The sequence below is a fragment of the Salvelinus fontinalis genome, chromosome 30, assembly GCF_029448725.1.
Source record: "Salvelinus fontinalis isolate EN_2023a chromosome 30, ASM2944872v1, whole genome shotgun sequence".
Classification (NCBI taxonomy): domain Eukaryota; kingdom Metazoa; phylum Chordata; class Actinopteri; order Salmoniformes; family Salmonidae; genus Salvelinus; species Salvelinus fontinalis.
In genome coordinates, this window is record NC_074694.1 from 36,983,856 (window position 1) to 36,997,037 (window position 13,182).

General features: G+C 42.0%; 1 protein-coding gene across 2 annotated transcripts in view; it reads right to left on the reverse strand.

The window, feature by feature from the left end:
* Positions 1 to 13,182, reverse strand: part of LOC129829155 (glutamate receptor ionotropic, delta-1-like) — a 477,366-nt gene that overhangs the window by 89,300 nt on the left and 374,884 nt on the right. For both annotated transcript variants that reach the window (XM_055890732.1, XM_055890733.1), the window contains exon 6: positions 1,669 to 1,842. In XM_055890732.1, the coding sequence (XP_055746707.1) occupies positions 1,669 to 1,842 (174 nt within the window). The remainder of the gene's footprint in view (positions 1 to 1,668; positions 1,843 to 13,182) is intronic.

A 13,182-nucleotide genomic window follows, 5' to 3' on the forward strand; every position in this document is an offset into this window, starting at 1 on the left:
GATAAGTAATAAGGAGTCGTAAAAATTAGAGGGTAATGTTCTGTATATATAGTTCAAGTCGAAGTTTACATACACCTTAGCCAAATACATTTAAACTCAGTTCTTCACAATTCATGACATTTAATCCTAGTAAAATTTCCCTCGCTTAGGTCAGTTAGGATCAACACTATTTTAAGAATGTGAAATGTCAGAATAAGAGTAGAGAGAATGATTTATTTCAGCTTTTATTTCTTTAATCACATTCCCAGTGGGTCAGAAGTTTACATACACTCAATTAGTATTTGGTAGCATTACCTTTAAATTGTTTAACTTGGGTAAAACATTTCAGATAAGCTTCCCACAATAACTTGGGTGAATTTTGGCCCATTCCTCCTGACAGAGCTGGTGTAACTGAGTCAGGTTTGTAGGTCTCCTTACTCGCACACGCTTTTTCAGTTCTGCCAACAAATTTTCTTTGGAATTGAGGTCAGGGCTCCAATACCTTGACTTTGTTGTCCTTAAGCCATTTTGCCACAACTTTGGAAGTATGCTTGGGGTCATTGTCCATTTGGAAGACCCATTTGCGACCAAGCTTACTGATGTCTTGAGATGTTGCTTCAATATATCCACATAATTTCCCCTTCCTCATGTTGCCATCTATTTTGTGAAGTGCACCAGTCCCTCCTGCAGCAAAGCACCCCCACAACATGATGCTTCCACCCCCGTGCTTCACTGTTGGGATGGTGTTCTTCGGCTTGCAAGCCTCCCCCTTTTCCCTCCAAACATAACAATGGTCATTATGGGCAAACAGTTCTATTTTTGTTTCATCAGACCAGAAGACACTTCACCAAAAAGTATGATCTTGGTCACCATGTCTGGCTTTTGGAGCAGTGGCTTCTTCCTTGCTGAGCGGCCTTTCAGGTTATGTCAATATAGGACTTGTTTTACTGCGGAAAAAGATACTTTTCTACCTGTTTCCTCCAGCATCTTCACAAGGTCCTTTGCTGTTGTTCTGGGATCGATTTGCACTTTTCGTACGAAAGTACGTTAATCTCTAGGAGACCGAACGCGTCTCCTTCTTGAGCGGCATGACGGATGCGTGGTCCCATGGTATTTATACTTGCATACTATTCTTTGTACAGATGAATGTGGTACCTTCAGGCGTTTGGAAATTGCACCCAAGGATGAACTACACTTGAGAAGGTCTACCATTATTTTTCTGAGGTCTTGGCTGATTTATTTTGATTTTCCCAAGATGTCAAGCAAAGAGGCACTGAGTTTGAAGGTGGGCCTTGAAATACATCCACACGTACACCTCCAATTGACTCAAATTATGTCAATTAGCCTATCAGAAGCTTCTAAAGCTATGACATCATTTTCTGGAATTTTCCAAGCTGTTAAAGGCACAGTCAACTTAATGTATGTAAACTTCTGACCCACTGGAATTGTGATACAGTGAATTATAAGTGAAATATATGTCTATAAACAATTGTTGGAAAAATAACTTGTGTCATGCACAAAGTAGGCGTCCTAACCGACTTGCCAAACCTATAGTTTGTTAACAAGAAATTTGTTGAGTGGTTGAAAAACGAGTTTTAATGACTCCAACCTAAGTGTATGTAAACTTCCGACTTCAACTGTAAGACCTTTGATGTGAAGGTGCCAGAAAAGGTCCCTTGTTGAACTGACCTCCAGGGACTGTAGGTATCCTTCCTGGGGGTCACAGAGCAGGGAGGAGATGCGGTGGTTGTTCCTCATGCAGCGCACGTTGCTGTCCCTCCACAGAGGAAAGATCTGACGAATCACTGTCATCCGCCCCAAAGCACTGTGGGCCAGCTCCATGATCTCTGTGTCGCTGATCTCCTATAACGAGAGGGGGAGAGAAGGGGAGAGGTTGAGAGAAGGGGACAGACATGTTACAGCATAAAAAAACTCTATCGAGGTGAAGTTGAATCAAAAACGGTCCTGCCTGTAACTACTATGACAGGGTGAACAGAGTCCCTTTGTATGGTCGCCACATAAAACCAGTCTCAGTCGGACTAGTGTCAGTCTTATCAGTTGTTGTCAGTCTCCTGACAAGACCGACAAGTCCTGCTGAGACTGTCCTTATACGGACACCGTACCTGAAGAGTACTTTCATTTTGATTCAGAACAGGCATGGGCACAGTGACCAAACCCATCTAAACAGCACAATGCACATGAGAATGGAAACCCACAATCAATATTCAAGCAATTTTCTGCATGTAGAAACTGCAATATCCGCTGAGGGAAAGAATGTGTCAGAGGGAAATTGGTAATTTAAATGTTTGACGTCCAAGTGAAAGAGTCATGAAAAGGGAAAACTTAAGCAAGAGCTGTGTCCTCAGAAATCTATGGTGTACGGTGTCCATATTAGGACAGCCTCGGTCTCAGCAGGTGGCAGTGCTGCAGGAGCTGCATCCTTAAGACGAATCTCTTAGACTAGTCGGAATAAGGATGCTTTGATTCGTGGTGAAAGAGCATCTTCCTTCGGCTCTTTCGTTTTCCTTGGGTCTGCTTGCCGTTGACAACACATAGATCACTCAGCCTCCAGGCAATCTCTGAGCTCCTGCCGGGGAGACCCACCCGACCCAGGGCCCCATTATCTCACCCACCACATCCACGATAGGTGCTAGTCAGCCACTGCCAGTTCCCAGGCTCCCTGCTCACCCCACCACCACAGCTGTTGGCTTGTCTTCTCATATTTCTTTGTTTTTGTGGTTTTTCTGCTTGCTTGGGCTTTCTGTCTGTCTGAAGCAGCAGGGAAGCCTACAGTTCTATATCACTTCCACATCAATGAGAGAGTTGATTCTTGCATGATTTGGTAATAATAACAGGCACATCTGGTGCTGACCGTTTGGCATGATTCATTCATGCGACAATTATAATGTGATATAGGGGAAATAAATGCTGGTCGCAACTTTGTAAAATAATACTCAGAGCTGACACATGAGTTAAGTGCAGATTCTCTGACAAAATTATGAAGCAAAGCAGTGTGGGTAATGTTTTACTCATCAACACATTCTTATTTTCGCCACATAAAGATGCCACATTTTTACACACTGATTTTGTCAGGTAAATGTAAATGTGGAAATCCCCACAGCAGTGTAGGCCAGGAGGAGGGTTGGGGGTTGGTGTTAGCACTAAAAGCCTCCTAAAGCTCTTCTCCACCTTCTGAGCCTGGCCTCCCATGCCCCTCCTGATTTCACACTCTGATGTGTCCAACATCTGCAGGTGCTGCACAGACTGGGCCTCTATCATGCCAACCCCCGGGGAAGACCATCTGGTCATCCAACAGGTCCGAAGACTGGAGCCAAGCTACTCTAGACTCTCAAGCACCAGACAGGAGAGTAGCTCAGGGTAGGGACGATGGACAATAGACTATGGACTTGCAATGAGTGTACGAAACATTAAGGACACATGGTCTTTCCATGACATAGACTGACCAGGTGAATCCAGGTGAAAGCTATAATCCCTTTTTGATGTCACAAATACTTGTTAAATCCACTTTAATCAGTGTAGATGAAGGGGAGGAGACCGATTAAAGAAAGATTTTTAAGCCGTGAGACAATTGAGACATGGATTGTGTTTGTGTGCCATTCAGAGAGTGAATGGGCAAGACAAAATATTTAAGTTCCCTTGAATGGTGTATGGTAGTAGGTGCCAGGTGCACCGCTTTGGGTTTTGCAACACTGCTGGGTTTTTCACACTCAACAGTTTCACATGTGTATCAAGGATGGAAGATGTTCTTCATGTTTTGTACACTCAGCGTATAACAGATGGATATTTGGATGGAGGACACAACTGTTTACCCCTGGCAAAAGTCCATGATCTCTTTCATAAACGCTCATGTTTATTTAGACAGAGTAGTGTTGATCTTGGCCTGGGCCTGTAGCAGATGAATAAGTCATGTAAAGCTACAGCATTGTTCGGGAGGATCTGTCTGATAGTACAACACCAAGGTTAGAGTGTCTCAGCTAGTACAAGCTAGCTACACAGTGTGAAAGTGCAATATGGTGGTACTGGAACCATAAATTGCAATACATTGCAGGCTCAATGTATCACGATATTACGATGAAAAACTATTTGCTGGTTCTGACAGAAAAACTATAAATAGATTTTAACAAGCAGCCTCAAAAGCAACATAATATTTTAACCTAAATTATTAACAGCGGGTAACCCGAGACACCTTTTTTCTAGGAAACTATTCACAAAATTAATAATTTGACCATAAATTTCAGAAGAGGTCATCTTTTCATGGAGGAAGAAACAACATGGACATAGTGCTAAGCAAGTTAGGTCCAAAAATTGGATTTTCACAAAGTAAAATTAATTTAGAGGTTAGGGGTTTCATGATGCTTGTGTCTTAACCAAAGTAGATAATTTTTAGACTGTTTTATACATCAATTGGGGTCTCTATAAGCTTCAATATGAGGTCCTAAACCTAGCATGAAAGTGCATCATTGTAGCTGTGTGGGCTAATAGTCCAAATGTTTGCACTAGGGTAAGTTGAGCCGACGGTTGAGTCAGTGGCAAGTTGAGCAAATTGAAGTGCTTCCTTCCTAGGCATAATGCAAGGCATTATTGCTGAGATATGAAGTAAGAACAGGGCCATGCCTACGTAAAAAGTGTTACAAAAAAGTACAAAGTGTTTGTTAGGTCTTTTAAACCTGTGTTAAAATATGCTTCAAATGATTAAAAGACAAAAAGAGATTGTGATTTTGTTGAATTGTGGTTTTAGAAACCTAGTGGTAATATCACATACAGTTGACATGACTTCTGATTATTTCCAGGATATACAACATCCTGAAATATATGTAGATATCTTTGCAAGATAGAATACTATATTTTCCTTGATGGAGTGATGCTGGATGTTAAAAAATTGCTCCCCTGCGTGATTCTACACAACTCTGGAACATCTGAGTCACGCAAACGCCTGATCTCTCTTTAAAGAAAATCCATATCATAACACTTTTCTCAGAAACGTATTATTTAGAATAGTTTTTCTTATTCATTTTGACTGATATCAAATGTATATGAACAACAACAAAGAAAGTCTAAGCCGACACTAATTAAACACATTTGTATATTAGCATCAAATATTATGTCTGATGATGTTTCAAAGCAAATGATCCATGCAGGGTCTCCATATTTAACAATAGCATTTCATGTATTTAATCCATTTTAGAATAAGGCTGTAACGTAACAAAATGTGGAGAAAGTCAAGGGGTCTGAATACTTTCCGAATGCACTGTATATGTGCTATGTATGTTAATATCGTATATTGTTTTTTTGAAGCAACCCGTAGGCAGTGTGTCTCGAGTCCGGTCTCGAGACCACAAATTTAGTGTCTTATTTCGGTGTCAGGTACATATTTACTCGGTCTTGACTCGGTCTTGGACAATGAGTAATCGTAATTTCTTCCTGAGACCTGCCGAGCCCAGAGGAATAAAAAAAACTCTGAATAATCAGCTCCCATTCAGTCAGCTTCTAAAAATGCTTTTGCCAGGCCAAACATCCACAGTCCTATCATAATACAGGTAACAGACAAAATAAACAAAACACCAACATAAAGTGTCTTAAGATGGCATTGGTAAGCCAGACCAGCTTCAATCCACCTTGGCATAGATTCTAGTGTCTGGAGCACTATTGGAAGGATGTGACACCATTCTTCCATGAGAAATTCCATAATTTGGTGTTTTATTGATGTTGGTGGAAAATGCTGTCTCAGGCACCGCTACAGAATCTCCCATTAGTGTTGAATTGGGTTTAGATCTGGGGACTGAGATCGCCATGGTATATGGTTTACATCGTATTCATGCTCATCAGAGTGATGGCCTCTATTAAAAAGAGGAGGATCCCATTCGCTTTCTATAGTCTAGGCCTACTGTATTTATTTTTCAACTTTCCTAATATGAAGCACATTGTTTCTCTTTACAACATTCTCACGCCTGCTCCCTCTCTCCCGCCCTGCACTAAACACTACTGCCACTATCATTACGCACATCTGCTTCCCTTGTCACGCACATCAGCGATTCATTGGTCTCACCTGGACTCAATCACCTGTGTTACTACCTCCCCTATATCTGCCTGTTCCCCAGCTCTGTTCCCCGCTTCAGAATTGACTAACGTATGTCGTTGGGTAACCCGGTTCTGGCCCTGTTCCTGTCCTGCGCAAAATGTAAACGTTCAGACACCGTACCTGCTTCTCTACTCCAGCGTCAGTTCTTACAGAAAGCTGAAGCTACCAAATGAAGCATCGGGGAGTGCTGGCTTTTCGGTTGGTGTTAATTATCAGTCAATTACCGTGAGACCTGCAGTTATTTGCTTGACAACCACTGGCTGACAGATTTTCATAACCGCCACAGCCAAACTCAGGAACCACACCTGTGTGGAGGCACCTGCTCTCAATATACTGTGTATCCCTCATTCACTGAAGCATTTCCATGATTTTGTCAGTTACCTGTACATTCATATCCACTGCTAACTTTATGCCTAACCTTAAATTCTGAATTTTTACTATATACAGCCAATTTTGACTTTGCAGCAGGCCCAACTAGTGGAAATCTCTCAGCTCTGCCTCCAGGAAAACTCATCCCAATAAATGTCAACTTGCTCTGTGCAGCTACTTGGGAAGAGTGGGGGAAATTGTTTGAAAGTTGAGCACTCACTATCTCTGTTTAAAATGGTCTGTTCCCGAGTGTGTACATTTAAGTCAAAATATTTTTAATGATAAGAAGTAGCTTAGTATTGAGAAGACACGATAAAAACATAGCTTGACCAGTCTTGATTAGTCGGCTCTGGTAGGTCATGGATCTTTACACATGTTACATTCTTGTTAAGCTTTCTGCCAATATCAGAAATGTCTATGTCCTGGGAAATGTTCTTGTTACTTACAACCTCATGCTAATCACATTAGCCTACATTAGCTCAACCGTCCCGTGGAAGGGACACCAAACCCAAAGAAGTTTTAATATCCCCTTTCACCTTGTCTATCCTCAAACCACGCCCCAGCTCAGCAGGCAATCTACTCCAAACATTTATTTAGTAGGCCTATAACATACAGTTAAGAACATAACTACTGTTCCCTGAAAGAGGGAACGAGGTATAACATTCTATGGGGAGTCAGCAACCAATCCCATTCTCCTGAAGAAAACAACTGAAATCATGGCCAACGGGCCAATGGATGTCAAACCTGCCCTCGGAAGCCCCGCCTTCCTGGCTATAATACCAGGGATTGCATGAATTTCCTCAATTTAGCACCGCTCTTCAGCGAGCCCAAATTCCCTGACGGCGCAGGGACTAAATATGTCATACCTTGTTCCCTCCTTCAGGGAACAGTAGTTATATCCATAACTGTACGTTCCCCTTCAGTCGGTCACTTTGTATAACATACTATGGGGACATACAATCACGCCCCAAGCCAGCTCAGAGGGTACCTAACTAGGAAGCTCGCGGTAGCCCAAGCACACAGGTTCCACCAGCTCCAAAAGGGGTTGGTGGGAACTGGAACTGCTGTCGTACACATCGATCCAGAGCATCACAAACATGCTCAATGGGTGACATGTCTGGTGAGTATGCAGGCCATGGAAGAACTGGAACATTTTCAGCTTCCAGGAATTGTGTACAGATCCTTGCAACATGGAGCTGTGCATTATCATGCTGAAACATGAGGTGATGGCGGCAGATGAATGGCATGACAATGGGCAGGATCCAATCACGGTATCTCTGTGCATTCACATTTCCATAGATAAAATGCAATTGTGTTCATTGTCCATAGCTTATGCCTGCCCATACCATAACCCCACCGCCACCATGGGGCACTCTATTCACAGCTTTGAGATCAGCAAACCGCTCGCCCACACCGGCCATCTGCCCAGTACGTCGAGCACGCAGATGAGCTTCCCTGAGACGGTTTCTTACAGTTTGTGCAGTAATTCTTTGGTTATGCAAACCCACAGTTTTCATCAGCTGTCCGGGTGGCTGGTCTCAAACTATCCCGCAGGTGAAGAAGCCGGATGTGGAGGTCCTGGGCAGGTGTGGTTACACATGGTCTGCGGTTGTGAGGCCGGTTGGACGTACTGCCAAATTCTCTAAAATGATATTGGAGGTGGCTTATGGTAGAGAAATGAACATTAAATTATCTGGCAACAGCTTTGGTGGACATTCCTGCAGTCAGCATGCCAATTGCACGCTCCCTCAAAACTTGAGACATCTGTGGCATTGTGTTGTGTGACAAAACTGCACATTTTAGAGTGGCCTTTTATTGTCCCCAGCACAAGATGCACCTGTGTAATGATCATGCTGTTTAATCTGCTTTTTGATATGCCACACCTATCAGGTGGATGGATTATCTTAGCAAAGGAGAAATGTTCACTAAACAAATTTGTTCACAAAATTTGAGAGAAATTGCATTTTTGTCCATAGGGAACATTTCTGGGATCTTTCATTTCAGCCAACACTTTACATGTTGCATTTATATTCAGTGTAATACACCACACTAAGTCCTCAGATGCAAATCGGTATTGGACTGAAAGAGAGAGGCATAAGTCGTCGGACACCCCAGACAGAGCAAAGAAACAGGACATAAAAAAGCGAAGGCGGTGTCGCCAGAGACAAGTTAGTTTATAAATGTAAACCAATCCATACATTTTAAATACAGTACTGAGTTTTGAAAAGTTTAGACTTGTTCCACATATTTTTGTGTTTTCTTTTTCAGCTTTGAGATTCCAGTGTTCAAGACAGTTAGATTTTTGGGCATAATAAGTTATTGTCTTCTGTAATTTCACAGGCTATGGCCAGTCTGCATTTTTAATAACCTCCCCTCCTGGCGTCCCCCTGAGTTTGAGGACTTGATCGCAGCAGCATTCCGGAGAAGAAGGGCCAAGCGGGCTTATGGGAATTAAAAGTGGCACCAGAATGAAAACCGGAGCAACCATCCAAGTCTACCGCTTCCCTACCCAAAACATCTGATGTGAAATAGACCACAGATAATTACCTGCACCTTAGAGACTATTTTCAATGACTCTCCACACCTGCTTCTCAAGAGACTTTTTGAGAAGCAAACACTTACCTACAGTGCCTTGCAAAAGTATTCATCCTCCTTGGAGTTTATCCTATTTTGTTGCATTACAACCTGTAATTTAAATGGATTTTTATTTGGATTTCATGTAATGGACATACACAAAGAGTCCAAATTGGTGAAGTGAAATGAAAAAAATCATTTAAAAAATGGTTTAATGGAAAAGTGCATATGTATTCACCCACTTTACTATGAAGCCCCTAAAAAAGATCTGGTGCAACCAATTACCTTCAGAGGTCACATAATTAGTTAAATAAAGTCTACCTGTGTGAAATCTAAGTGTCACATGATCTGTCACATGACCTCAGTATATATACACCTGTTCTGTAAGGCCCCAGAGTCTGCAACACCACTAAGCAAGGGGCACCACCAAGCAAGCAGCACCATGGAGACCAAGGAGCTCTCCAAACAGGTCAGGGACAAAGTTGTGGAGAAGTACAAATCAGGGTTGAGTTATAAAAAAATATGCGAAACGTTTAATATCCCACGGAGCACCATTAAATCCATTATTAAAAAATGGAAAGAATATGGCACCACAACAAACCTGCTAAGAGAGGGCCACCCACAAAAACGCACGACCAGTAAAGGAGGGCATTAATCAGAGAGGCAACAAAGAGATCAAAGATAACCCTGAAGGAGCTACAAAGCTCCACAGTGGACATTGGAGTATCTGTCCATAGGACCACTTTAAGCCGTACACTCCACAGAGCTGGGCTTTACAGAAGAGTGTCCAGAAAAAAACATGATGGTGCTAAAACAAGTAAATAACAAACACGTTTGGTGTTCGCCAAAAGGCATGTGGGAGACTCCCCAAACATATGGAAGAAGGTACTCTGGTCAGTACTCTGGTCAAACTCAAGACCTCTCATCACCCCGAGAACACCATTCCCACAGTGAAGCATGGTGGTGGCAGCATCAAGCTGTGGGGATGTTTTTCATCGGCAGGGACTGGGTAACTGTTCAGAATTGAAGGAATGATGGATGATGCTAAATACAGGGAAATTCTTGAGGGAAACCTGTTTCAGTCTTCCAGAGATTTGAGACTGGGATGGAGGTTCACCTTCCAGCAGGAAAATTACCCTAAGCATACTGCTAAAGCAACACTCGAGTGGTCTAAGGAGAAAAATGTACATTTCTTGGAATGGCCTAGTCAAATCCCAGACCTCAAACCAATTGAGAATATGTGGTATGACTTAAAGATTGCTGTACACCAGCAGAGCACATCCAACTTGAAGGAGATGGAGAAGTTTTGCCTTGATGAATGGGAAAAAATCCCATTGGCTAGATGTGCCAAGCTTATACCCCAAGAGACTTGCAGCTGTAATTACTGCAAAAGGTGGCTCTACAAAATATTGACCATGGAAGGGGGTGAAATAGTTATCCATGCTCAAGTTCAGTTTTTTTGTCTAATTTCTTGTCTGTCTCACAATAAAAAATACTTTGCATCTTCAAAGTGGTAGGTATGTTGTGTAAATCACATATACAAATCCCCCAAAAATCCATTTTAATTACAGGTTGTAAGGCAACAAAATAGGAAAAATGCCAAAGGGGGAGAATACTTTCGCAAGTCACTGTAAATACAGAACACCCACGCTTACCTACAGTTGAGGTCGGAAGTTTACATACATTTAGGTTGGAGTCATTAAAACTCATTTTTCAACCACTCCACAAATGTATTGTTAACAAACTATAGTTTTGGCAAGTCAGTTAGGACATCTACTTTGTGCACGACACAAGCAATTTTTCCAACAACTGTTTACAGACAGATTATTTCACTTATAATTCACTGTATCACAATTCCAGTGGGCCAGAGTTTTACATACACTAAGTTGACTGTGCCTTAAACAGCTTGAAAAATTCCAGAAAATTATGTCATGGCTTTAGAAGCTTCTGATAGGCTAATTTACATAATTTGAGTCAATTGTAGGTGTACCTGTGGATGTAATTCAAGGCCTACCTTCAAACTCAGTGCCTCTTTGCTTGACATCATTGGAAAATCATAAGAAATCAGCCAAGACAAAAAAATAAAAAATTGTAGACATCCACAAGTCTGGTTCATCATTGGGAGCAATTTCCAAATGCCTGACGGTACCACGTTCATCTTGTACAAACAATAGTATGCAAGTATAAACACCATGGTACCACGCAGTCATCATACCGCTCAGGAAGGAGATGCGTTCTGTCTCCTAAAGATGAACATACTTTGGTGCGAAAAGTGCAAATCAATCCCGGATCAACAGCAAATGACCTTGTGAAGATGCTGGAAGAAAAGAATATCCACAGTAAAACGAGGCCTATATCGACATAACCTGAAAGGCTGCTCAGCAAAGAAGAATCCACTGCTACAAAACCGCCATAAAAATCCAGACTACGGTTTGCAACTGCACATGGGGACAAAGATGGTACTTTTTGGAGAAATGTTCTCTGGAGTGATGAAACAAAAATAGAACTGTTTGGCCATAATGACCATCGTAATGTTTGGAGGAAAAAGGGGGAGACTTGCAAGCCGAAGAACACCGTCCCAACCATGAAGCACGGGGGTGGCAGCATCATGTTATGGGGGTACTTTGCTGCAGGAGGGACTGGTGCACTTCACAAAATAGCTGGCATCATGAAGCAGGAAATTATGTGGATATATTGAAGCAACATCTCAAGACATCAGTCAGGAAGTTAAAGCTTGGTCGCAAATGGGTCTTCAAAATGGACAATGACCCCAAGCATACTTCCAAAGTTGTGGCAAAATGGCTTAAGGACAACAAAGTCAAGGTATTGGAGTGGCCATCACAAAGCCCTGACCTCAATCCCAAAGATTTTTTGGGGGCAGAACTGAAAAAGCGTGTGCGAGCAAGGAGGCCTACAAACCTGACTCAGTTACACCAGCTCTGTCAGGAGGAATGGGACAAAATTCACCCAACTTATTGAAGGAAGCTTGTGGAAGGCTTCCCAAAACGTTTGACCCAAGTTAAACAATTTAAAGGCAATGCTACCAAATCCTAATTGACTGTATGTAACCTGCTGACCCTCTGGGAATGTGATGAAAGAAATAAAAGCTGAAATAAATCATTCTCTCTACTATTATTCTGACATTTCACATTCTTAAAATAAAGTGGCGATCCTAACTGTCCTAAAACAGGGGATTAAATGTCAGGAATTGTCACGTTCCTGACCTATTTTCTCTTGTTTTGTATGTGTTTATTGGTCAGGGCGTGAGCTGGGTGGGCATTTCTATGTGTTGTGTTTCTATGTTGGGTTAAAGGGTTAATTGACCTTGTATGGCTCTCAATCAGAGACAGGTGTTTTCGTTTTCCTCTGATTGAGAGACATACATAGGGAGGTTGTTTCTCACTGTTTGTTTGTGGGTGATTGTCGCTGTGTCTAGGTCGATGGTCTATGTTGCATGTATGCACTAGTTCATTATTAGCTTCACGTTCGTCAGTTTTGTTATTTTGTTCGTTTGTTAACCTGTTGATGATGGGGGCGCTGTTGTCACTATTTATGCTAATCGTGTAATTTTTGAAACGGCTTCCCACAAAATTCTTGATCGTACAATATGCATATTATTATTATTATTGGATAGAAAACAGTCTATAGTTTCTATAGGAGTTGAAATTTTGTCTCTAAGTGGAACAGAACCCATTCTACAGCAATTTCCCTGACATGGAGTCAGATTTCAGAAATGTTGGCCCCTGATCTGGAGTCAGTTAAAAGGGCACTGTTATTGCTATGAGTACACGGACACTGCTTACGTCTTCCCCTGGATGCCTTTACGTGATGACGATTTGAATGGGGTCGATTGCGCGTTCACAGGCACTATAAATTAAAAAACCCTGTAGCTAGCAAGTCTTTTCTTGCTGCATAATGCGCCTGGAGGACATCGACCCGCACTTGTTCCAAGCATTAGTGGAGGGAGTAATATTACTCTGGTCATGTTTCTACTCGTTATGGGAGTTGAAAACATCATAAGGTAGTTAATTTAAAGCGTTTTATAGCAATTTATATCCGTTTAGTGTGATTTTGGGACATTTATTTCTGAAACGCTGTGAATTGCTGGGCACGCTTCCAGTTCATCCCGAACGCAGTTGGCATTTCCACATGGCAAGAGG